This window comes from Anolis sagrei, chromosome 4 (genome assembly GCF_037176765.1).
Source record: "Anolis sagrei isolate rAnoSag1 chromosome 4, rAnoSag1.mat, whole genome shotgun sequence".
NCBI classification, from domain to species: domain Eukaryota; kingdom Metazoa; phylum Chordata; class Lepidosauria; order Squamata; family Dactyloidae; genus Anolis; species Anolis sagrei.
This window is the reverse complement of record NC_090024.1, coordinates 20,428,188-20,455,879: the sequence shown is the minus strand read 5'-3', so window position 1 is coordinate 20,455,879 and position 27,692 is coordinate 20,428,188. Positions and strand designations below refer to the sequence as shown.

Sequence of the window (27,692 nt, the reverse complement as noted above, 5' to 3'; positions counted from 1 at the left end):
TCTGGCGCCACAGAGCGGGATGAGCCGCGTCACCAACCGCCTTCTCTGTGGATCTCTCCGCGCCTCCTCTCGTTCTCCCTCATGCGATTCTTTATATACCCAGGGGGGCGGCCTTCAACCGTCCCCTTTAAGAGCCAGGCACGAAACCACTTTCCTTTTTTAAAGTCAATGTGACCAAAAGTAGAATCGTTGCGGGACTATTTTGCCCTCCGGGAAGTAGTCCCGCCCTCGCGGAAGGACACCGTGTTTAAAAGTTCGATCCGACTTTTTTGGCGCCTTTACCGCCTTGTTTTGCTGCGCTGTGATTGGTGAGTTAGACCGCGCGCCGTTTCCCTGCCTCTGGCCAGGAGGTGTTCAAATACGAAGCTCTTAAAGCGACAGGCGCTCTTTTCCCCCCTCTCCTCCAATACAAAACAAGGGGAAGCTCTTAAAGCAACAGGCTCTCTTTTCCCTCTCTCCTCCAATACAAAACGAGGGGAAGCTCTTAAAGCGACAGGCGCTCTTTCCCCCCTCTCCTCCAATACAAAACAAGGGGAAGCTCTTAAAGCGACAGGCGCTCTTTTCCCCCCTCCCCGACAATACAAAACAAGGGGAAGCTCTTAAAGCGACAGGCGCTCTTCTCCCCCTCCCCTCCAATACAAAACAAGGGGAAGCTCTTAAAGCGAAAGGCGCACAAATTTTGCAATTCAAAACAAGATGGAAGAGCAGGGCGGCAAAAAGAGAATCAAACCAATGAATGGGTTGAAGTTATATCAGAAGTCACCAAAACGGGCCAAAGACTACCATTTCTAGAGGAAAGCTGTTTAACCTCAGCCAAAACCAAGGTTACAACAACATATGTTATAGAACTCCAGTATACTGATGACAATGTCGCCTGTGTGCATTCAGAAGAAGTTCTACAAGCCACTCTAAACATCTTCGCATAAGCATACTCTGGCCTAACTAACTCCAGTATGCTGATGACAATGTCGCCTGTGCGCATTCAGAAGAAGATCTACAAGCCACTCTAAACACCTTCACATAAGCATACATCTGGCCTAACTAACTCCAGTATGCTGATGACAATGTCGTCTGTACACATTCAGAAGAAGTTCTACAAGCCACTCTAAATACCTTTGCAGAAACATACATCTGGCCTAACTAACCTAAAAGCAACAAATCTTGGAAATACAGGACTACTCTACTTACTTACTTACTTAGGCGATCCCTAGTTTTCCAAGGATTGTCTTCCAATATTCTTGTGGGTGGCTGTGGAGCCCTATTCTTATTCTGCATCTTCTTCCGCAGTGAGGGCATTGGTTTCTAGGCAAAAGGCGGTCTCGGTTGGGGTTGGCTTGACGCGCCTTCCTCTTGGCACACTTCTCCCTTTCGCCCTCCATTCGTGCCTCTTCAAATTCTGCAGCACTGCTGGTCACAGCTGACCTCCAGCTGGAGCAGTCAAGGGCCAAGGCTTCCCAGTTCTCAGTGTCTATGCCAGAGCTTTTAAGGTTGGCTTTGAGCGCATCTTTAAATCTCTTTTCCTGTCCACAAACATACCGTTTTCCGTTCTTGAGTTCGGAGTAGAGCAACTGCTTTGGGAGACGGTGGTCAGGCATCCGGACAACCTGGCCGGTCCAGCGGAGCTGGTGGCGGAGGACCACTGCTTCAGTGTTGGTGGTCTTTGCTTCTTCCAGCACGCTGACGTTTGTCCACCTGTGTTCCTAAGAGATTTGCAGGATTTTCCAGAGGGAGCGCTGATGGAATCGTTCCAGGAGTTGCATGTGATGTCTGTAGACTGTCCACGTCTTGCAGGCATATAGCAGGGTTGGGAGGACAATAGCTCTATAGACAAGCACCTTGGTATCCCTGCAGATGTCTCGGTCCACAAACACTCTCTGCTTCATTTGGAAAAATGCTGCGCTCGCAGAGCTCAGGCGGTGTTGTATTTCGGTGTCAATGTTGACTTTGGTGGAGAGGTGGCTACCAAAGTAGCGGAAATGATCAACATTTTCTAATGTTACACCATTAAGCTGTATCACTGGCATTGGAGAGGGGTTGGCTGGTGACTGCTGGAACAGCACCTTGGTTTTTTCAATGTTCAATGACAGGCCGAGCTTCTCGTATGCTTCTGCAAAGGTGTTTATAGTGGCTTGTAGATCTTCTTCTGAATGAGCACAGACAACGTTGTCATCAGCATATTTATTTATTTATTTATTTATTTCGGTTGCTTCTACCCCGCCCTTCTCACCCCGGGGGGGGACTTAGGCGGCTTACAAAAGCGAGGCACAATTCAATGCCCGCATCACATACAGCAAAAGACAATAACATCATTTAACAACAACAATTCTATCAATAACAGCAATTACCATAAAGACAATAATTATAATAGGTAAGAACAACCATAAAACCAATAAAAGCAATAAAATCCATACAAACCTCCTTGACGGTCAGCGTTTCACATTCTCATAGTTTAAATTCAAATTCCACAATTGTCAGCCCTTTTAGTCCTATTCATCTGGTTTCCATATCTAATTGTCAGGTTGCCCAAAGGCCTGGTCCCACAACCACATCTTTACCTTCCTCCTGAAGGTGAGGAGGGATGTTGACGCCCTAATTTCCCCCGGGAGTGAGTTCCACAAGTAAGGGGCCACCACTGAGAAGGCCCTGCTCCTCGTCCCCACCAGCCTCGCTTGTGATAGCGGTGGAGTCGAGAGCAGGGCCTCCCCGGATGATCTCAAATTCCGGGGTGGGACGTAGAGGGAGATACGTTAGCCGCCCTGAGTCCCTCTGCGGAGATAGGGCAGGATACAAATTCCCAAAATAAACCTCACTTGCCTTGTTTTCAACAGATCTCACAACCTCTGCGGATACCTGCCATAGATAGTGGTGAAACATCAGAAGAGCCTGGAAAACTCACAGCAAGCCAGTGATTTTGGCAATGAAAGCATTCAACAACTATTTATTTATTAGATTTAATAACCTGCCTTTCTCCAGGATTCAGACCCCAACTATTACTAGGTTACAGGAGTCTATATTTCAGAGGAAGAAAGTGGCAGAAATTATTTCTTGGGTATTAGTTTCCCTAAAACCCTTATGCAGAACTCATTCCTGTTCCCAAATCATATAGCTATTATTATTATTATTATTATTATTATTATTATTATTAGCTATTATTATTAGCCATTCTTATAGGTATGTTCACCTTGGTCCAGGAGTGCTTCAAAGTGGTTGCAGAGTCTGTAAAGTCTCCAAAAGGCTGGCTATTATTGGGTTGCTGGTTATTACTGAGGGAATTATTATTGTTGTTGTTATTATTATTATTATTATTATTATTATTATTATTATTATTATTATGGAAAGCTATTCTTAAGATAAATTTACCTCTGTCCAGGAATACTTCAAAGCAGTTGCAGAGTCTGTAATGTTACCAGAAGGAAAGCCAGCTCTCTCTTCCACAAGTCACTTCCCCTTTGGAGACCATTAAAATCCTTGCAACTTCACCAAGAGGTGGGACTTTCCTCAACATTTCTTCAAGGAAAAGCTTCACCTGTTTGATCAGAGAGTGCTGCTGCCTCACCAAACTGCAACTCCCAGGATGCTATCTCTCAGGGTACATCTATATACTATGGAATTAATACAGTTTGACACCACTCTAATTAACTGCCCTGGCTCAATCCTGTGGGATACTGGGATTTGTAGTTTGGCAGAGAAGAAAAGCTGGTAAAACTAGCTTTTCCCAGGTATATATGTTACATATTATTTTAATCTTTGCTCTGTGTATTTCAATATGTATTTTATAGAAGTGCAATTTAATATGCATCTTTTATAGAAATACATTTTAATTTGTATTTATAGAATACCTGCTCCCTGGTGGGTTAAACCGCTGATTTGCTGAACTTGCTGACCAAAAGGTCGGCATTTCAAATGAGGAGCAGAGTGAACTCCCCGTTAGGCCCAGCAAGAGTGAGTAGATTAATAGGTACTGCTTCTGTGAGAAGGTAATGGCGCTCCATGCAGTCATCCTGGCCACATGACCTGCGATGCGTCTACGGACAATATCGGCTCTTTGGTTTAGAAATGGAGACAAGCACCACCTCCCGGAGTCAGACACAACTAGACTTAATATCAAAAGAAACCTTTACCTTTTTATAGAATTTTTACAATGTTTATGTGTTTTTTAACAATGCTGGAATCCACCTCCAGGCACAAGGAATGCTAACTAAAAAGTAAAATTACACTATGTAACAAAATTTGAAAAAAAGTGTTCCTGAATTGAAAATGTTACTTCCTGTTTAATTGTGTGATCCTTTGAAAGAAGTTGCTACACTCCAGAAACTTTGTATTTGTGGCTGCCACAAACTATGAGATATGTGTATATATGTGGTTTTGCGAATGCATTGTAATGTAACTTTTATTTTTTGGCTTTTTAAGTATCTCCCGCTGTGTTTTTCAGTGTTTTTATGAGTGATGGTCACTTGTTGGGCTGATAGGTGTATTGCGTCCAAATTTGGTGTCAATTCGCCCAGTGGTTTTCGAGTTATGTTAATCCCACAAATGAACATTAAAATTTAATTTATATAGATACTAGATGTATCGGCCACACGTTGCTGTGGCCAACTACCCCCCCCCCCCTCTTTCTCTCCTTTCTTTCTCCCCTTCTTTCCCTTCCTCTCTGGGTGTGTATATATTTGTATATATGTGTGTATATATATATGGTTTTGCACATGAGTTGGAATGTATTTTGTGTTTTTTGGCTTTTTAAGTGTCTTCTGCTGTGTTTTTCCATGTTTTTATGAGTGATGGTCACTCATTGGTCTGATAGGTGTCTTGTGTCCAAATTGGATGTCAATTCACCCAGTGGTTTTTGAGTTATGTTAATCCCACAAACAAACATTCTATTATATAGACTAGCCGTCCCCTGCCATGCGTTGCTGTGGCCCAGTCTGGTGATCTGGAAAATAAAGTAATGAGAAAGTGTTGGTTTCTAATCTATGTAATTTCTTTATGCTTATGGGTAAACAGTATTTCTTACTGTTTCTTTGTCAGTGTTGATGTAGAGATTGTCTGTTTTGCCTACTCTGGAACATGCAACATATCATTGTCCTTCTTTAGGTGTCCCTCTCAAATCCATGATACTATATCTCTCTCTGTGTGTAAATCGTATATATCTATCTATATCTATGGCTGGATGGCTCTTTGTCAGGAGGGCTGTGATTACGTTTTCTTACCCTGGTGAAGGGAGTTGGACTGGATGGCCTTAAGTATTTTCTATTAGTCATAGGGGTTCTGTGTGGGAAGTTTGCCCCAATTCTATCTTTCATGGAGTTCAGAATGCTCTTTGATTGTAGGTGAACTATAAATCCCAACAACTACAACCCACAAATGACAAAATCAATTTTTGAGTGGGTTGTTGTAGGTTTTTTCAGGCTATATGGCCATGGTCTAGAGAGGCATTCTCTCCTGACGTTTCGCCTGCATCTATGGCAAGCATCCTCAGAGGTAGTGAGGATGAGTGATGATCACTCCTTGGGTTAGTAAGTGTCTTGTGGCCAAATTTGGCGGCAATTCGTCCAGTGGTTTTTGAGTTATATTAATCCCACAAACAAACATTACATTTTTATTTATATAGAAGAGGATATGGATGTTAGATTGCCAGCCTTAAGCTGGTGAAACCTTTCCCATTCCTTTATCCCATTACATATGACATATGATGAATCCTATCTATCTATCTATATATAAATGCTCTGTGCATAATGAGTACCTTAAAAACAAAAGAACCAATGAACGAAATCACACCAAATTTGGCAACAAAACGTCTCACAACACAAGGAGTGACCATCACTCAAAAATTTATGATTTTGTCATTTGGGAGTTGTAGTTGCTGGGATTTATAGTTTACTTACAATCAAAGAGCATTCTGAACTTCACCAATGATGGAATTGAACCAAACTTGGCACATAGAACTCCCATGATCAACAGAAAATACTGGAAGAGTTTGGTGGGCATTGACCTTGAGTTTGGGAGTTGTAGTTCACCCACATCCAGACAGCACTGTGGACTCAAACAATGATGGATCTAGACCAAACTTGGCACAAGCACTCAATATACCCAAATATGAACATAGATGGAGTTTGGGGGACATAGACCTTGACATTTGGGAGTTGTAGTCACTGGGATTCACAGTTCACCTACAATCAAAGAGCATTCTGAACCCCACAAACAACAGAATCGGGGCAAACTTCCCACACAGAACCCCCATGACCAACAGAAAATACTTAAGGCCATCCAATCCAACTCCCTTCATCAGGGCAAGAAAACGTAATCAGAGTCCTCCTGACAAAGAGCCATCCAGCCATAGAGAGAGAGAGAGAGAGAGAGAGAGAGATGATTCACACACAGAGAGATATAGTATCATAGATTTGAAAGGGACCCTTAAAGAAGGACAATGATATCTTGCATGTTCCAGAGTAGGCAAACCAGACACTCTCCACATAAACACTGATAAAGAAACAACAAGAAATACTGTTTATCCACAAGCATAAAAATTAAATATATTAGAAACCAACACTTTCTCATTACTTTATTTTCCAGATCAACAGACTGGGCCACAGCAACGCGTGGCAGGGGACAGCTAGTATGATATATACATATATGCACTCTTCCTCCCTCCCTCCCTCCCTTCCTTAATTTTTGCTTTCAATCAAGAAGCAACACAGTGACCCGGAACCCCACTTCTTGTGCCGTGTTTCCCGGGGAAGGTATTGTTTATGGCGCCCGTTCCCTCTCCTCTGCTTGGGGCGCGCGCCTTCCAAGCCAGGCTGCCACTTCCGGTTCCTCTTCGGCTCGCTCCTCTCTTCCTGCCCAGCTTTCCTTCCTGGGGAAATGAGCCCCCCAAGCCTCCCCCATCGCCAGGCCCGTGGGTTCCCGGATGGAGCAGCAGGCTCTCGGGCTTGGAGCAGCCTCAGCCTCGCCTGCCTACCGGCCCGCAGCCTCAGACCGGCCTGGGTGCGTCTACACCAGCTGCTATTGGTAAGGCTTGGAAGAGGCCCCAGAGAAAGGCCGTTCATCACTCCCAACCCCATTCTGCCAATGCAGGAATACACAGGCCCGTCCCACACAGTCAAAATACAGTACATACATCAACACATAGATTATAACATGCATCTCGTGTCTTTATTGACAAGCTGAGATCTGACCAGAGGAGGGCAACTCAAATGATCAAGGGTCTGGAGAACAATCTCTATGAGGAGTGGCTTAAAGAGCTGGGCATGTTTAGCCTGCAGAAGAGAAGGCTGAGAGGAGACATGCTGAGGTCTATGTATCAAGATGTGAGGGGAAGTCATTGGAAGGTGGGAGGAAGCTTTTTTTTCTGCTGCCCTGGAGATTAGGATGCGGAACAATGGCTTCAAACTACAGCAGCATTTCTCAACCTGGGGGTCGGGACCCCTGGGGGGGGAGTCGTGAGGGAGTGTTAGAGGGGTCGCCAAAGACCATCAGAAAACACAGTATTTTCTGTTGGTCATAAGGGTTCTGTGTGGGAAGTTTTGGCCCAATTCTATCGTTGGTGGGGTCTAGAATACTCTGATTGTAGATGAACTATAAATCCCAGCAACTACAACACCCAAATGACAAGGTCTATTTTCCCCCCAAACTTCACATTTGGGCATATTGAGTATTTGTGCCAAGTTTGGTTCACATTCATCACTGTTTGAGTCCACAGTGCTCTCTGGATGTATTTGAACTACAACTCCCAAACTCAAGGCAATGCCCACCAAACCCTTCCAGTATTTTCTGTTGGTCATGGGAGTTCTGTGTGACAAGTTCCGTTCAGTTCCACTATCGATGGAGTTCAGAATGCTCTTTGATTGTAGGTGAACTATAAATACCAGCAACTACAACCCCCAAATGGCAAAACCAACCCCACGCATATTCAAATTTGGGCATATCAGGTATTTGTGCCAAATTTTGACCAGTGAATGAAAATACATCCTGCATATCAGATATTTATGACGATTCATAATGGTAGCAAAATGACAGTTTTGTTATGGTTGAGGGTCACCACAACATGAGGAACTGTATTAAGGGGTCACGGCATTAGGAAGGTTGAGAACCACTGAACTACAGGGAAGGACATTCCATCTGAACATGAGGAAGAACTTACTAACTGTGAGAGCTGTTCAGCAGTGGAACTCTCTGCCCAGAGTGTGGTGGAGGCTCCTTCTCTGGAGGCTTTTAAACAGAGGCTGGATGGCCATCTGTTGGTGCTTTGAATGCGATTTTCCTGCTTCTTGGCAGAATGGGGTTGGACTGGATGGCCCACGAGGTCTCTTCCAACTTATGATTCTATTTGGAAAATAAAGTAAACACAACATTTTTTATTCTGTTACAGAACAGATGATACTATGAACATTTTTGTCAAAATTCTCTTTATTCTTTGTGCTTCCACCGCCCCCTTATTTTTATTCAACTCTTCCCCCCCCCACACACACACACCCCCACCCACACACACCCCCACCCACACATCCCCACCCAATTGCACCCGAGGCTACCAAGATCCTTCAAGTGCAGTATTGCCCTATTGATGCTGCCTAGAATTGTATGAGCTTTTTTAAGCTGCTGCTGTTGACTCATGTTCAGTGTAATGGTTTAGGCAACACAGATAAAGTGACTGACATTCCTATGTTATCTAGGTGCTTCTCCATGATGACACCAAATTTGGAGGGATAGCCAGTAGTCCAGAAGACAGGAGCAGAATTCAAAACGATCTTAACAAATTAGAGAGATGATTGGCCAAAACTAACAAAATGGAGTTCAACAGGGACAAATGCAAGATACTCCACTTAGGCATAAAAAATGAAATGCAGAGATACAGAATGGGGGATGTGTGACTCCAGAGCAGTACATGTGAAAATGATCTTGGGGTCTTGGTGGACAACAAGTTAAACATGAGCCAACAATGTGATGTGGTGGCAAAAAAAGCCAATGGGATTTTGGCCTGCAGCGATAGGAGTATAGTGTCTAGATCCAGGGAAGTCATGCTACCCCTCTATTCTGCCTTGGTCAGACCACACCTGGAATATTGTGTTCAATTCTGGGCACCACAATTGAAGAGAGATATTGACAAGCTGGAATGTGTCCAGAGGAGGGTGACTAAAATGATCAAGGGTCTGGAGAGCAATCCCTATGAGGAGAGACTTAAAGAGCTGTGCATGTTTAGCCTGAAGAAGAGAAAGCTGAGATTATACATGATAGCCATGTATAAATACATAAGAGGAAGTCATAGGGAGGAGGGAGCAAGCTTGTTTTCTGCTGCCCTGTAGACAAGGACTCAGAACAATGGCTTCAAACTACAAGAAAGGGGATTCGACATGAACATTAGGAAGAACTTCCTAACTGTGAGAGTTGTTCAGCAGTGGAACTCTCTGCCCCAGAGTGTGGTGGAGGCTCCTTCTTTGTAAGCTTTTAAACAGATGGATGGCCATATTGGGGGTGCTTTGAATACAATTTTCCTGCTTCTTGGCAGGGGGTTGGACTGGCTGGCCCATTAGGTCTCTTCCAACTTTATGATTCTATGATTCTGTGATGAGAATTTCTGAAGTGGCATGAGAGGCATTCATTACACGATCTAAATACTACTACAGGATATGCCAATTCATTAAGTGCTGATGATAACTTGCCTTTGCCTTCCCCTGAGCCGAGATGATACAGCTTATTTATTTACTGTACTTATACCCACCCATCTCACCCCTGAAGGGGGGCTAAGGGCGGCTTACAAACTATGATAATAATTCAGTGCCAGATTCAGGCAATAACAGTATCAGTAAAACATAACATTATAAAATTGTAATAAATATACATATCAATTAAAGTAATCTTTCAAATGATTAAAACGTATCAAGCTTGCTAGTGGTCAGTGGGTTTCCAGGTCAAACCTGCTCTCCCAGTGTTCTCGTCCCAATACTCAAATTACTACATAATGCTGGTAGTGTCCTTGTATTTAATTCAGCCAATGCATAGGGTGGGGTAAGAAGAGACAGCTGGTTCTTGGCCTTCTGTATATCTACTGTATTTTCCATACAGTGGTGTATGTGATAAGTATAAATCTTAGCAAAAGTCAACTCTGGTTCTAACATGTGCATGTACATGCTCACAGAGCTTTTAAAAAGAGATTTGGCCAAACTTTTAGAAATGGAAATGGATATGAGTAAGAATCCTTAATCTGACTCTTTGAAGTTGATGTAAGTAAACATACTGAATATTAAAATTATATTGTCAGAAGAAAAAAAATGTGAATGTGATGTTTCTGTTTTGTTTTACAGTGAAGAAAATGTGTGGAAACTTTGTGAATACATCCAGAGGCAGAATCAGTACCCTTTAGAAGAATTTTATGCTGTTTTCATTTCTAATGATAGAAGGATGGTGAGTTGTGGTACAGAACTGAATCCGAAAAGCAATGTGAAGTTTACAATATCAAAAACAAAAGCTGGATCCTGGTTTGTTAAGTAGTACAGTGTTTTTACCCTAAGCTTGGAAATGTTACTTTTTGAATTACAGTTCCTAGGATTATCTGTCATCATGGCCATTATTCCTTAGTTGTAAGTTTCACTGTGACTTATCGTCAGATAACTGGATTCAAGATTGCAAGCCTCGGGCTCTCCCTACTCCAGGCCTCTGTGATGCCCAGAAATCTTTCCCATTCCTTTATCTCAGTGCCAGGGGGTGATTTTATGCGTTAAATGTCTTGCATAACAGGCTCTTGCTGAAGAAACAGGGCTCTTACATATACATAAATTGGCAACATGTGGAGAAACAGTGTATGTAGTGTGGTTGGAGTGGTGGTCTGGGATATGGGAGATCGAGGTTTGAGTCCACATTGAGCCATGATACTCAAGGATCATTAATTATTTCTCACTATCCTGCCTCATGGGATTTTTATCAGCATAAAGTCAGTAAAGTCATCTATGCTGCCTTGAGATCCTTGGAGGAAAGTGAAAATGAAGAAACAAAAGTTATACATGTGAATCTACAACCATAATTAATTATGCTTGCCTACATAGTTTAATTAGATCTCATGTTAAATACTGTGGTCAGGTTCTAAAGAACCACACAAGTTCATTTGTGTGTTAGGTATTCCTATGCTCCTTGGAGTCTTGCTACATAATTTCCTTTGAAAAGGTTTAGCTTTGCATGTATTTGTAGGCATGTATGGGTAAACCAGAGCCCCCGGTGGCACAGCGGGTTAAACTGCTGAGCTGCTGAACTTGCTGACCAAAAGGTCGGTGGTTCAAATCCGGGGAGTGGGGGTGAGCTCCTGCTGTTAGCCCCAGCTTCTGCCAACCTAGCAGATCGAAAACATGCAAATGTGAGTTGCTCAATGGGTACTGCTCATGTGGGAAGATAATGGCACTCTATGCAGTCATGCTGGCCACATGACCACATGGAGATGAGCACAAACCCTCCCCCCCCCCCCCCCGAGTCGGACATGACTAAACTTAATGTCAAGGGGAAACCTTTACCTTTACCTTTGGGTAAACCTAGTTTATAGTCATTCAAGCACTTACTTGCAGGTTTATCTTTAAATGCACGCATGTATTCCTTGTAACACATAGGTGCCACTTTGGAAGCAGCAGGCTGGGTGTGGAGGAGAACCTGTCATTTGGGTGAGGAAACCCCCATTTTCCTTTACTATATTCAATATTATCCCTTTCATTATTCCTGTTACTTTTATTTGTGATCATCCCTTGCTAATATAACGATTACCTAAATCTGGATGGGAATTGTGCAGCGTGCAGGCTACAGGCCATTTGTAGGGACAGTAATGCAAGTCTGAGGACTCCCAGCAACTCTGCAATCCTTGTTCCACCTATTTTTCACTCATTTACAATTTCTAATCTTTATAATAACAAGACAGGAGTTTTTGGTGTTCTGGTTGCTTTGGGCTTCACCTCCAGAAGCCCTACACAGAATAGCCAATGGTAAAGTGATCATGAGGGTTGCAGTCCTAAATTTCTGAAGGGTGAACGATTCCTCATCTTTGCTGTAAAGAACAAAACTCAGCCTGCACTATATATATTTAGTTTTATTCACCAGATTGCGTAAAAGTTCTTCTAGAAACACCGCTTCATTATATCCAGTCAAATGTAAGGAAAGTTGCACCCCAGTCATTTTTAAATCATTTGGATGGGAGTAAACCATTGCAACATTTAAAACCAAGGCCAGCATGCTAACCTTGCAAATATCAAAGTATGAATACAAATATGAATACATTGATGATTGTTATAACATCATTGCAAATCTTAATACCGAGAAACTGCACAATCTCTCCCCTTTTACAGGATTACCATGTGATTTTGCTTCATGTGGCGAGTGGAGACCAGAACTTCATTTATGACCTTGACACTGTGCTTCCTTTCCCCTGTCCCTTTGACACCTATATTGAAGAGGCGTTCAAATCAGACAGCATTATTAATCCTGGATATCGAAGGTGAGGGTGGAAATCACAAAAATTGTTTTGTCTTTGTGTTTATTGAAAAAAAATGGCACTCATAACCTTCTTGAAAAGAAAAATGATATCATAATTCTTTGGCAAATGTGAATCTCCATAAACATCTGGAGGCCACTAGTCAAAGAAAGACATGACCTTGTTAGAAGTCAACCTTTTGAAAAAGTGACGTTCACAAGCATTTATGTAATTGCACACAGGTAACTCAGCTGTTAAACTGATAAACCATGTCTTTGAATTGCCAGGTACAAAGATATGCCACTGCACAAAAAACATATACTTGCCTAGCGGAGTATTGAAAATGTTTCTTTGCAGTTGAAGTTGAAATTGCAGTTGCCCAAAACATAAACTCTCCCTTGAAACCTCTCAGTTTAAAATATGTACTCAGAGAAAAAAAAGTCTTCTTTTAAAAGTAACACATATTCTTTATTCACAAGCATCTTGTATTAATTCACCATACATGCACATTTCTTAGTAAAATTCAATTATAGATAGGATGTAGTTTCTCTGTGTTGAGAACACAGGGCATCATTCTTAATCATTAGTCCATACTCCAAAGTGATTAAGTATACATCTTATGAAAGTCCAAACTGTATAACTGTACTCCCTGCTTCTCAAAGCAAACATATAGTAAACCATTCCTGCATAAGTCCAAATGACATCTGCTTTCATTAAAGTTCAAAAGCATACTGCATCCACCTCCATTAAGATCTAAAGTGAACTGCTAGCATTGAAATCCAAAAACATATTGATAACAAAATGGAGTCTTGAGTCTGAGCATGCCCAGTACAATCACATGCCTGTATTCCCTCCCACACCCGAAGAGGTCAGTCAAACTGGCAAATCAATATATACATACAATACAGGTTAGCAGATATATACATTAACAAACTAATAGTGAAATATTGGAAGGTTGGTTTTTCCAACAGTGTTGGGTCTGGCTCAAGGCTTGTGAATTACCCACATTCAGTTCAGTTAAAGAAATCTCAGATTTCACCAAAGGCTCTGGCAACGATGAAACCTCCGTCTCCAGTTTTTAAAAGATTAGAATCTTATACTGATGGGATTGTATACGTGGATATAACAATAACAACACAGTTGCATAACTAAAACATGCAATTCTCCTAGAAGACAAAAACGCACCGAGGGGGTGTACGTGTCCTAAATGAGGGCCAGTGTGGCATAGTGGTTTGTGTGTTGCACTATAACCAGACTCCAATTTCTCGTTTGGTTATGGTTACTTCAAAAATACTGAATTTTGATGCAATCCTACAGATATCATAAATAAGATCAGTTGTGTTCCTTTGAACATATTCCCAGTTGTATTACTCCCAAGTATCTGGGAGTAATCCCCATCGAAGCAGGACTTACTTCTAAGTAGATCTCCACAGGGCTGTGTTGTTAGTTTCTGTGCTATTTTTAGGCATTTGCAGCAATGTTATTGATGGAATTCACATATTTAATGTGGATTCATTGTGAATGACCAATGAAGAGTCTGATGCTAAATGACAATTTAATATTTGGTTCAGATGTAGTTGAAAATACTAGGAGCAGAGTCATCCCACTGCTTCCTGATGTTTCTGCCAAGGACTATGCAACTCCCGTCACTTAAGTGTTTGGCTTATTTAGAAAAGTCAGATTGATTCGAGCTGATGTGTATCTGAAGACGTTCGCTTCCGACCGATCCCACATGAAGGATGCCAGTGGAAACTGGCTGAAGCCTCCACCTCTCTACCCATGCATTGAAACTGCAGGTAAGTGGCTGTATTTAGCATTTCACCCAAATTAGTACTCCTTTTGTGGAGCCCCCGGTGGCGCAGTGGGTTAAAGCACTGAGCTGCTGAGCTTGTTGACCGAAAGGTCGCATGTTCGATTCTGGGGAGTGGCGTGAGCTTCTACTGTCAGCCCTAGCTTCTGCCAACCTAGCAGTTCAAAAACATGCAAATGTGAGTAGATTAATAGGTACTGCTCCGGTGGGAAGGTAACGGCGCTCCATGCAGTCATGACCTTGGAGGTGTCTATGGACAACGCTGGCTCTTCAGCTTAGAAATGGAGATGAGCACCACACCCAGAGTCAGACATGACTGGACTTAATGTCAGGGGACAACCTTTACTTACCTTTAACCTAGTACTCCTTTTGCTTTGTGTTCTGATTCAAAGATTTAACATTTTGTTTCCTGGAGAATTAGTTTAGTTCATTGTTAGTTCCAGCTAGAATAGTCTCATTGAAATTCATTTAAACGGTGTGTTTTACACCTAAGGAGTTCCCTTCATTTCCGTGGATTTACACTTCAAGTGGGTCTGACACTAAAATTCCATTCAGTATGCTGAAAGCTCTGTTGAGACAGAAGACATAGGGTCCCTTTTGCTGAGGAGAAGGAATTTAGCTCTAACTTCATTTTTTGTACAACCCTATTACATGTATTCATCTTACATATTTAATAATAATATAGTAATAAACTTTATTTATACCCCGCCACCATCTCCCTGAAGGGACTCGGGGTGGCTCACAAAAGCACTCCAGAGTGTCGCACATAAAATAAACAATACATAAGCATAAAAACAATAACAACATAAAATTACAACCGCAAACACATTGAACGCACATAACATCACATAATAAAAATTTAATAAAACGCAGTAGAGCCTGTCTTCAATTGACGAGATAAAGGGCTGAAGTGAACAATCAGTCCTCACATTGCAGACTACTCAAGGTCAAAGGCCCATTTAAAAAACCATATTTTAAGGCTAGACCAGAAGGTTTGGAGAGTGGGGGCTTGCCTAATCTCTCTAAGAATGGCATTCCAGAGCTAGGGAGCCACCACCAAGAAGGCTGTCTTTCTTGACCCCACCAACAGTAGTTGGGATGGTGGTGGGAAAGATAGGAGAGCCTCCCTGGCGGATTTCAAAGCCCATTCCAGCTCATAGAAAGAGATGCGGTCCCAAAGATGGACCTGAAGCGTATAGGGCTTTATAGGTGATAACCTGGACCTTGAATTGAGTCTGGAAAATTGTCGGCAGCCAGTGGAGCTGCTTTAATAGGGGCGTGGTATGCTCGCTATAGCTAGCCTCAGCTGGTAATGTAACTGCCGACATTTGCACTAACTGCAGTTTCCAAGCCATCTTCAAAGGCAACCTCATGTAAAATGGATTACAGTATTCCATTCTGGATGTAACTAAGATGTGGACCACCATGGCCAAGTCAGGCTTTTCAAGGTACGGCTGCAGCTGGTGCACCGGTTTAAACTGTGCAAAGGGCCTCCCAGCCACCTCCAACCTCTGACCTTCAAGTGTCAGTGATGAATCCAGGCGAACCAGCAGACTACAGACCTGTGTCCTCAGGGGGAGTGTAACCCTGTCAAGCACAGGTTGCCGATTGGCCTCGCGACTGACCAGGAGGACCTCTGTCCTGTCTGAATTAAGCCTCAGTTTGTTGGCCCTCATCCAGTCCATCACCGGTCCAGAATCCGGGGAGCTTCCTTGGGATGGGGTGGAACCTAGTAGTAGAGTTGTTTGTCATCAGTAGGCTGACTTATATCTATAGATCTCAATGTGAGGGACAATCAGTGGCCTAAAACAAGGTATTTGCAACAACACCGTTCCTACCCCTCATCTAAATACAGCTGCAAATCCCAACTAGAGTAAGCCCACTGAATTGATTTGCCAGATAACAAATAATTATTCAATAGGCCTGCTATTGGTGGAGTCCACAGACCTGGAAGAGATCACAAGGGCCATCTAGTCCAACATCCTGCCTTGCAGGAAAAGCACAATCAAAGCATCCCTGACAGATGGGCATCCAGCCTCTGTTTAAGAGCCTTCATAGAAAGAGACTCCATCACACATCACTCATATCCCACTGCCAAACAACTCTTACCATCAGGAAGTTCTTTCTTATGTTTAGAGTGAGTCTCTTTTCCTGCTATTTAAAGTCATTGTTCCATGTCCTAGTCTCTGGAGCAGCAGAAAACAAGCTTGCCCCTTCCTCAATGTGACATCCTTTAAGATAAAAATATAAAACATCTTGAAACAGTTCAAGACAGTTAAGGCATTTCAAAACAATTTAAGTACTTTAAACCCATTAAAGAATTGGTTAGAAATTAAACTGTGGCCTCAGATGCTAAGATGGAACAGCTGGGTTTTAACTTAATGCCAAAAATGAGGGCAGGGTTTGGGTCAGTTGAGCCTCCGAGGAGGGGGCACATTCCATTACTGGCATTTGATAGTCAAAAAGCCTTTTCCTGCTGCTTCCCATAGCAAATGGCCTCCAGGGGTGTGACCTAGCAAACCTTAATGGTCAGTCAGTGATGTATCAGGAAAGGCATTCCCTCTGATATCTAGGTCCTTGGTTGTTTACATGCTGCCAGCCAGTGTGCTTGTGGGCAACATGCGTCTCAGCCTCAATCTCATTTTTGATTTGCATTTCCTTTCATCAGCCCTGTTTTGCCCACAGGAAGGGTTGGGCTTATTTGAATCTGTTCTGAGGAAATCTCTTGTCTGGAACAAAGCTTCCCAGGCCCTTTGGCCGTGGCCCTCAAGAAAAGAAGCCATCCCCAAATCCAATATTGTACTTCCAGATGGCCCTGGAATAATTCTCATTTTTTCCCTCTCTGCTCTCCCTACTGCAGCTTGGGATTTCCTAGTTTTCCAGAACAGATTTTAGGCTGCATTGTGGAGTAGATAATAATAATAATAATAATAATAATAATAATAATAATAATAATAATACTTTATTTGTACCCCGCTACAATCTCCCCAAGGGACTCTGTGTGGCTTACATGAGGCCAAGCCCACAGCACATCAATAAACAAAGGCTTTAACTAATAGTCAATACAAAACAGTTAAAATAAACTCAAAAATAGAAAAATACACAATAAGCAATAACAATAACATACAGCATTTAAAACCAACGGCAGGGCCAAGTGTAATATTTAATGCTGGGCATGAACAAGGTAGGATAAACTAGGATAGGGTTTTCAGAGAAAGATGAGGGTGCGCAAATAATCCTAAATCAATATTAAAGTTCGTTTGAGGCAGCAAATGGGAAAGAAAAACTGTTTCTCCCAGTTCAACAGAGAGAAAGAGCTCTCACACCTAGCTCCAACAGACAAGAGTTCTTTCTCTCACCCTGGACTTTCCACAGATATATAAACCCAATTTTCCTAGTTTCCAACAGCCCTCCAAACCTCTGAGGATGCCTGCCATGGATGCAGGCAAAACGTCAGGAGAGAATGCTTCTAGAACATGACCGCACAGCCCAAAAAAACCTACAACAACCCCGTGACTCCGGCCATGAAGGCCTTCGACAATACATAGAAAGAGCTCTATCAGTAGAATCACACATTTTGACATCTAAATTGCTCCAAGGGTCCTGGGCTACTAATTTTAATGCCTTTCTCTCACTTTCTTTTCTTTTTTAAAGACTTCAAGATGAACCTGGACAGCTTCATCAGTATGAATCCAGATGTTGGCTGGGGATCCGTCTTTTCACTCCCTGACTTTGTGCAGGCCTTTGGCAGAACTGATTTTGAGCATCCCATGTAGGATGGCGGAATAATTCAAACTGAGGCACTGATTTTTTTAAAAATGTTTATTTATTCAAATAGATATACATTTGCAAGTGTTTGTTGCATACAGTGCAATACACTCCATCTATTAATGTTCCTTAATCATTTCTGAGATAAAATATTTCCTTTAAGGGGTCACAATCTACTATCTAAATAATACATATAACAATATCATAGACTCTTACTTAACACTCGCTTCCTCCTTATCTACAGTCTTATAGGATCCTCTGTATACATTTTTAGTTTAATTTTACATTGGAATGTTGAATCATTGGTTGCCATTAATTAACAAAACTAATAGTTCTCTTAATGATACAATTATTTTATCCATTATCAGCATATCTGTAATATATTTTCCCCATTTTTCTAAAGGGGGTATCTCTGGGGTTTTCCAATACCTGGCATATACTATTTGAGCTGCCAGTGTTGTGTAAAACAAATTAAATCCAAATTTTCTTTCTAATTCTTCGTCGGGCATATTCAAAAGGTACGTTTGTGGTGAAGGCACTGATTTTGATGATGAGAGCTGACAATATGTTTATTCGGTAATTGGAGTAATAATATTCTTGGTTTGGAGGGGAAAAAAGAATATATGTAATGAATTAAAACTTTTTTAAAAAAAATTAAAAAATCAAGTCTGGGCTATTATTATAAACCAGAAAGTTTGTACTGAATCTATATACATCAGGTATTTCCTGACTTGCTGGAAAAAGGAATCAAGGTCTGTAAAGTGGAAAACCATAGGTAAAGAAGATTACTTTTACAGGTGGATTAACTCAGTCTGTGCAGGTACAACTGTACCAGGAGCTCCAATTTTGTTTGCTTTGCATTGAATGTTTGTTGTAGTCCTAAGGTTCAGGGACTCTGCAGATAGGTGGCTTCTTTTGGCTGCAATCATAGGGCAAGCCACCTGTCAATTATAATTAGGTTCCCTGATCCCGCCCCCTTTTGGATTTTTGGAGGGAATAGGAGCCATGTTGGGTTCAGTCCACACACAGAAGCTTTTCATGCAGGACATAATACCAAGAGCTCCTGTAGAAAGCTTCGTCTTCTACGGCTTGGCCGGGGTGATATACAGTCTACAGCTTGGCCGGGGTTATACAACCCACAGCTTAGCCGAGGATCATACAGCCTTACAGCTCCTTTGCGGAGGGACTTCAGTCAGCCTTCACTGAAACCTGAACTCCTTTTCCCCTGGAGGTCTACAAAGCTCTGCTTGGTAAGGGTCACTCGCGGAAGCCAGAAGCAGTTGGTACCGGGTGTAGGGGCTCCATGCCATCAGAGGCAAAGACAGACTGCCCAGATTAGAAGTTAAGGATTTCCCCATTAGTTACAGTTGTGAAGATAGTGCCTGTTCCCTGTGGACAAGATTGAGAGAGAGCCAATATTTATTTATTTATTTATTTTATTTATTTCTTGCATTTATTAACCGCCGCTCTCAGCCCTAGGGCGACTCGTGGCGGTGTACAGTACATAAAAGACAAATTTACAATGAAACTAAGGTAACAAAACTAACACATCACTATTACACAACATCTAATTACACTAAAAATCCGCTCCGTCTTATCGTTGAATCATAATCCAATCTCGTAGTCGTAAACCATTCCGGTTGTCATTTCCAATAACATAGCACTCAGTTGAATGCCATCTCGAAAAGCCATGTCTTCAGGCCTTTGCGAAAGGCCATAAGGGAGGGCGCCTGTCTGATGTCAGCAGGGAGGGAGTTCCACAGCCGGGGGGCCACCACCGAGAAGGCCCTCTCTCTCGTCCCCGCCAGACGTGCCTGTGAGGCAGGCGGGATCGAGAGAAGGGCCTCCCCAGATGATCTCAAGGTCCTCATGGGCTCATAGGCCGAGATGCGGTCCGCAAGGTACTTTGGGCCGGAACCGTTTAGGGCTTTGTAGGATAACACCAGCACCTTAAATTGGGCCCGGTAGCAAATTGGCAGCCAATGGAGCTGGAACAACAAGGGCGTTGTATGCTCCCTGCGTCCTGCTCCTGTTAACAACATGGCTGCCGCGCGCTGGACTAGCTGAAGCTTCCGGGCCGTCTTTAAGGGCAGCCCCACGTAGAGAGCGTTGCAGTAGTCAAGGCAGGATGTGACCAGAGCGTGTACCACCGTGGCCAAGTCAGACTTCCCAAGGTACGGGCGCAGCTGGCGCACGAGCCTAAGCTGTGCAAATGCTCCCCTGGTCACCGCTGACACCTGGGGATCCAGGCTCAACGATGAATCCAGGATCACACCCAAGCTGCGAACCTGCGCCTTCAAGGGGAGTGCGACCCCATCCAGCACAGGCTGTAACCCTATACCCTGCTCGGCCTTGCAACTGACCAGGAGTACCTCTGTCTTGTCTGGATTTAATAGACTGTTAACAAAGCCTTAAAGCCTTAAAGTACCTGTTTGTTTTCATTAATAAAGAACTTTGTTAAACCTTTAAGCAATCTAAAGAATGTTTTAAGGAAATCCAAGGGCCTTTAATCTGAGGCAGCCCCAGCGTCCCATTGGGCACAGAATTGATGTCCTGTCTACAGTCTTATGCACAGACCCTGCGTGCGACAGCACACAGTCACATGAGCCACGACCCCAAGTTTCATCATCATAAGCTGTTACTGTTCAGAGCCCTTGATGGTCTCACAAAAAGTTGCAATTGATCTGTTTGCAAACAACTGCAAAACATTTTTTAAAGTATTAAAAAGAAGAGATAAAAAAACTTGTTCTTTTTAATCCCCTGATGCTTTAGAAACTGGGTTTATATACACTGCATGAAGTAAAAGAGCTCTTTCTGTTTCATGGTGTTTTATGGAATGATTTGTACTTCACAGAACTGTTTGGAATTTAAGGGAAATTCCCTAGCTAAGACCTCTGGGCTATTCAGGGTTTTTCAGGAGGGCTGTACAGCACCATAAAAAGGGGGCAAAATGGAACAAATGTTTGCATGTTCAATTTTCTATCTAAATCCTCACAGATATAATTATTAGTTGTCGAAGGCTCTCATGACCGGAATCACTGGGTTGTTGTAGGTTTTTTCGGGCTATATGGCCCATGTTCTGGAGGCATTCTCTCCTGAAGTTTCGCCTACATCTATGGCAAGCATCCTCAGGATGCTTGCCATAGATGCAGGCGAAACGTCAGGAGAGAATGCCTCTAGAACATGGCCATATAGCCCGAAAAAACCTACAACAACCCAATAATTATTAGTCTTTATAAAAATATATTTCACCAAAGTCAAAATTGAGAGCGGAGAACCTGTTTCTGCCTTTCATTTGAAGGTCTGTCCACTTCAACTCTGGTTTGAAGATAATGAGATGGTCTCATGTGTTACGTTTGTATTTAAGTTCTAGAACAGTGATTCCCAACTTTTTTTTTGACCAGGGACCACTTTGACCAAGGACTACTCTCCAACATTAGTACCAAAAGGGCTACGAATCAGTTTTTGGTCAACTTTAGATTCAGTTTGGTTATTTGGGGATGCTGCTTCAGAAAATTGTATTGGATAGACCACATCAGCTCTAGTTTCCAATACAGAGCATATGCCATCCAATAGTCACCATCTGCTCACCCATTTAAAATTATAATTATAATCTAGAGCTGATGTGAGAGCTGGACCTTAGGGAAGGCTGAGCGAAGGAAGATCGATGCTTTTGAGCTGTGGTGTTGGAGGAAAGTGCTGAGAGTGCCTTGGACTGCGAGAAGATCCAACCAGTCCATCCTCCAGGAAATAAAGCCCGACTGCTCACTGGAGGGAAAGATACTAGAGACAAAGTTGAAGTACTTTGGCCACATCATGAGGAGACAGGAAAGCCTAGAGAAGACAATTATGCTGGGGAAAGTGGAAGGCAAAAGGAAGAGGGGCCGACCAAGGACAAGATGGATGGATGGCATCCTTGAAGTGACTGGACTGACCTTGAAGGAGCTGGGGGTGGTAACGGCCGACAGGGAGCTCTGGCGCAGGCTGGTCCATGAGGTCACGAAGAGTCGGAGACGACTGAACGTATGAACAACAACAAAGAGCTGATGTGGTCTATCCAATGCAATTTTCTGAGTCAGCACCCCAAATAAGCCCAGGAACAGACCTAACAATGAAGACACCAAGTCATCCCCACTTCCGGGCGCCACATAAAATGCCTCCTCTTAGGGGGAGGCAGACGGAGGAGAAACAGAAGTCAGGAGGCTTTTCACACCTTTTGTGGGTAGTCAGCCTCACTCCTTCCAACGTCCCAGTTGCCTCAGCACTATAAGGGCTTCGCGAGACCTAGTGGTCCACGGGCCACAGGTTGGGAACCACTGTTCTAGAAGTTTTCCCCACAAATCTTCACTTATATGTACAAATTCATCTGAAGAAATTTGCTTCTATCTTGGTGGTATTTCCTTCCCCAGTCCTATTGTAACTATTTGGAAAATAGGCATGTGTATGACGCATTAAACAGGACCTTCCTCAAGGTCTTCCAGCTATTTTGAACCACAACTTCATCATTCTTGACCAACATGGCCAGGGAATGTGTCCTTTTTCCTACCCTGAAAATTAATTATGTTTCGCTGCATAAGAGAAAGTGAGAACAAATCTGTTTCCTTCCTGACCCATGACAATGCTATTAATTTGAATTATTCATATAAGGCAGTTTATGAAGTAGAGACATCATTTCCCTGCCATCTTCACAAATCCTCAAATCCTTGATATCTTTTTTATGGGATCCCTAACTCTAAAATCAGGACAGTAAATAAAGATTAACACTCAGAAAATGGGAATTCCAAACAGGAAACAATCAGGGCCAGCAAACACCTCCCAAAAAAGGAGTTCCCCAGGCAGGAAGCAGCCAGGCCTTGAAGCTGTAAGGTCATTCAATGCTAATCAAGATGGCCAATTGCAACATTCACACTTGCCTCCAACAGACAAGAGTTCTTCCCACCCTGGACACAGATATATAAATCCCACTTGCCCAGTTTCCAACAGACCTCACAACCTCTGAAGATGCTTGCCATAGATGTGGGCAAAACGTCAGGAGAGAATGCTTCTGGAACATGGCCATACAACCCGAAAAAATCATAGTAACCCAGTGATTCCGGCCATGAAAGTCTTCAACAACACAATTTTTCTTTGCATTTTCTCCCTTCCATGTGCCCATAATGCCTATGACATTCCTTCCTTTTCCTCCCATTGCCCTTTCCTTCTTGGTTGGTTAGTCAAATAAGGGCAAATTCTTTTGTAGAGAGAGATCTGAACTGATAATTTATAAACAGCGTGATATTCATTAAGGCTAAGGACCATATGCGTCCTTTAGTATATGGCTGGCACACTCTGGTTAATGGGAATCCTTGATATAAGACCACATGTTCCTTAAATGTTAGTATTATTAGACTTTTCTATTCATTTAATCCAACCCAAAGCACATGACCCCTTTTTTTCGTCTGTTTTGTTTTCTTCATGGGAACTAAATTATATTTAAAAGAAAAATCCGCTCATGGGTCAAACTGTCTTCTACGATTTTGCTGAAAATGTGCTCCTAATGTTGCTCTGCCCTGGCTTTTCCCTGCAGATGTTCAATAGGGTGCCCCACTTTCAGCATTTTGTTCCTGGAGCTATCCAGAACCGGACACAGTGTTTACTCCACATGACTTCTGACAAGAGCGAAGCTGTCCTGCCTCCCAACTTGAAAACAGTTGCAGCCAGCTTTTTTTTTTTTTTTTTTGCAGCTGCATCGCCCTGCTGACTCATGTTCAGCTCATGATCTGATCTTTTAAAATCATCATCCTTCACTTCTCTGCTGGAATCTTCATGAGACAAGCCAACACTGGGAGGCATTGTCTCGGGTTCGCTGTGGCCATGTGAAAATACCCTTTAATATGGTTGGATGCTTCTCCGTTACCAGAACAAAGTTAAAAATAGAACATTTCCCTTGGGATGAACATAAGGGAATGTACTCGTGGGTGTAAAGGAAAAACAAAAGTGGGAGAGTTGAGTGTTTATGTCTAAAGCTCTATGCACCGTAGACATGTGATAAGTTTGCCACAATAAGCCAACTTACCCTGTTGCAGCGTTATCAGCTTTAGTCAATTTTCCCTTTAGTAAAAATGTCCTAGCTTACATTCCTTTGGTTTTCCTTTCTTTATACATATACTAGCCATCCCCTGCTATTCGTTGCTGTAGCCCAATCTGGTGTACTGGAAAATAAAGTATTTAGAAACTATTGGTTTCTAATATATGTAATTTATGCTTGTGGGTAAACGATTTCTTGCTGTTTTTTTGTCAGTGTTGATGTAGAGATTGTATGGTTTGCCTACTCTGGAACATGCAACATGCAAATTGTCGTTCTTTAGGGGTCCCTTTAAAATCTATGATACTATCTCTCTCTCTCTCTGTGAATTATAAATATCTATACCTATGGCTGGATGGCTCTTTGTCAGGAGGGCTTTGATTACGTTTTCTTGCCCTGGTGAAGGGAGTTGGACTGGATGGCCTTAAGTATTTATTTTCTGTTGGTCATGGGGGTTCTGTGTGGGAGGTTTGCCCCAATTCTGTCGTTGGTGGGGTTCAGAATGCTCTTTGATTGCAGGTGAACTACAAATCCCAGTAACTGCAACTCCCAATTGTCAAGGTCTATTTCCCTCAAACTCCATCTGTGTTCATATTTGGGCATATGGAATATTTGTGCCAAGTTTGGTTCAGATCCATCATTTGAGTTTACAGTGCTCTCTGGATGTAGGTGAACTACAACTCCAAAATTCAAGGTCAATGCCCACCAAACCCTTCTAGTGTTTTCTGTTGGTCATGGGAGTTCTGTGTGCCAAGTTTGGTTCAATTCCATCACCGGTGGAGTTCAAAATGCCCTTTGATTGTAGGTTAACTATAAATCCTAGCAACTACAGCTCCAAAAGGACAAAAATCAATTTTTTTTAGTGATTGTCACTTCCTGGGTTAGCAGGTGTCTTGTGTCCAAATTTGGTGTCAATTCGCCCAGTGGATTTTGAGTTATGTTAATCCCACAAACGAACATTACATTTTATTTATATAGATATATACATACATATATATGTGTGTGTGTGTACGTGTGTGTGCTCGTGCAACAACTTCCAAATAAAACTCAGAAGTAAATTTTTCCCAGGCACAAGAAAAGGTCATCAGTGTTACTTCTTCTGCAGTCCAAAATATTTTATGTTCTTCCCCTCCATCCAACCTGCTCTCTCCCCAGTTGTCTAGACACGTCTCCAAACTAGTATTAACCCTGAATTCGTGAAGTTAAAAATAAGAGACTTTATAAATACTAGACTTGTGGTGAAAGGAAGATTGAAGGTTGTGATTCAGCACTACGCAAGCCAGCTATTTTGGTGGGGGAAGGAAATGTTTCATTTGCAAGGAAATGGGCCTGAGAAAATCCTGACTCTTTTTATTATAGAGCTGTGTAAAAAAATGTGTCTCTTAGGGCACATCTAAGCTGTAGAATTAATGCCAATAGACACCACTTTAATTAGCATGGCTCAATGCTAAGGTATCCTGTAGGGCTGGGCAACCACGGAAAAATTTGTTTCTAAACTCGATTCGTTTTTTGGGGTTTTTTGCGTTTCGATATTTAAATGAATTCCGAAATTTTTCTTTAAAAAAGTTCGATATTTACGAAATTTCGTAAATTTTGAAACGATTTCGAAACGAATACGAATCGATTCGTTAATGGCGGACGCGATCGCGCAATACGCTAAAAAACCTCCATATGGGACAGGGGGAACTTTTGAAGCTTCCCTCTCCCTCTGTTGTTGACTGTTGGTGTGATATTTATAATTTTTTTTCACTAATTAAACAAACAAGAGCTGTAAAACTTGCCCTAGACATGCGGAAATAATAACGAAACGATTTCGAAACGAATACGAAGCAATTACGAAACGAAATGAAAAATTCGTTTCGTTTTTCAGATGCTCCTGAATGGTTCAAAATCGCTTCGTTATCAAAAAAAATAACGAATTTTTAACGAATTACGAAATTACGAAACGAAACCGCCCAGCCCTAGTATCCTGGGATTTGTAGTTTGGTGACGCATCAGCACTCTTTGCCAGAGAGGGTTAAAGGCCTTATAATAACTACAAGTCCCATGATCCCATAGTATTGAGCAATGACAGTTCATTTATTTGTCGTGTCGAAAGCCAGTTGCAATTTAAAACACAATCAGAGTTCAAAAACTTGGCATTATACTAAATGTCCTTTGACCAGTTGCTGGCCACTTTGGAATGACTCTGGCGTCGCTGTACGAAGGTACTCCACTGAGCATGTAAAAGGGCTCAGGTTGCATTGTAGTAAGTAGTCTGTGGTTTGCTCTTCTCTTCACTCACATGTTGTGGACTCCACTTTGTAGCCCCATTTCTGAAGATTGGCTCTGCACCTCGTGGTGCCAGAGCGCAGTCTGTTCAGTGCCTTCCAAATTGCCCAGCCTTCTGTGCACCCAGGGGGGAGTCTCTCATCTGGCATCAGCCACCGATTGAGGTTCCGGGTTTTAGCCTGCCACTTGTGGACTCTTGCTTTCTGAGGTGTTCCTGCAAGTATCTCTGTAGGTTTTAGAAAACAATTTCTTGATTTAAGGCATTGGCGTGCTGTCTGATATCCGAACAGAGGATGGGTCAGAGATGTCACTGCCTTGGTCCTTTCATTATTGGCTACTTCCCGACAGATGTCAGGTGGTGCAATACTGGCTAAAAAGTATAATTTCTCCAGTGGTGTAGGAGGTAGACATATATGATAATGCGGCATGTCTCATTAAGAGCCCCATCCACTGTTTCAACGTGATGAGATGCATTCCACACTGGGCATGCGTATTCAGCAGCAGAGTAGCAAAACGCACAGTCTTCACAGTGTCTGGTTGCGATCCCCGGGTTGTGCCAGTCGGCTTCCGTATGATATTATTTCTAGCACCCACTTTTTGCTTGATAGTTAAGCAATGCCCCTTGTAAGTCAGATCATGGTCCAAAGTAACTCCCAGGTATTTTGATGTGCTGCAGTGGGATTCCTTCCCAGATTATCCTTAGAGCTGAAGATGCTTGTCTGTTCTTAAAATGAAAATCACACATGTGTGTTTTAATTGGATTAGAAATCAGCTGGCTTTTCCTGTAATAGGCAGTAAGAGCACCTAAAGCTTCAGAGAGCTTCTGTTCAACCATTTCAAAGCACCCTGCTTGAGCGGTGATGTCAAACTGCATTAATTGTAGATGCACCCTTAGATACACTAAAGTAGTAAAGATAGGCTTTTAAGCAGAAGGTGCTTAAGTCAGGAATCTATGGATTCTGCATGTGTCGCTATGCAGTTATAACTATTATATTTTGATAAGTCGTGACTTGGAGGATGTGTGGGTATACATGCCATTCAGGTAGATACCTTTTGGATCTGTAGTAATACTGTCTGTGTAGCTATAGGGACAAAATTAGCCTTGAGGACTTCGTATAGAGTTTGGTTCTTGGGTCAGAGACCTGGATAGATCAGGAACAAGTTGGCCATCAGTAGGCTTTGTGGAGCAAAAAAGTGGGATGTAAACAACAACAACAACAGAGAAGGGAATTACTTATCTTCATATTCTGGGGAGACAAACTGAAACCAACTTTAGGACATTGTTCAGTCAAATGAAAAGTTTGAGCACATCTAAGCAATGATACTATTACAAGTGTTCA

At 42.4% G+C, this 27,692-nt stretch overlaps 1 protein-coding gene across 1 annotated transcript; it reads left to right on the top strand.

Moving 5' to 3' along the window:
* Positions 1-6,780: 6,780 nt before the first annotated feature.
* On the top strand, positions 6,781-18,679 carry NTAQ1 (N-terminal glutamine amidase 1). The gene is made up of 6 exons (XM_067467307.1): positions 6,781-7,008; positions 10,299-10,398; positions 11,589-11,639; positions 12,315-12,463; positions 14,111-14,235; positions 17,904-18,679. The coding sequence occupies exons 1-6, from the start codon at positions 6,908-6,910 to the stop codon at positions 18,023-18,025; spliced, it is 648 nt and encodes a 215-aa protein (XP_067323408.1). The 5' UTR covers positions 6,781-6,907; the 3' UTR covers positions 18,026-18,679.
* Positions 18,680-27,692: the final 9,013 nt, after the last annotated feature.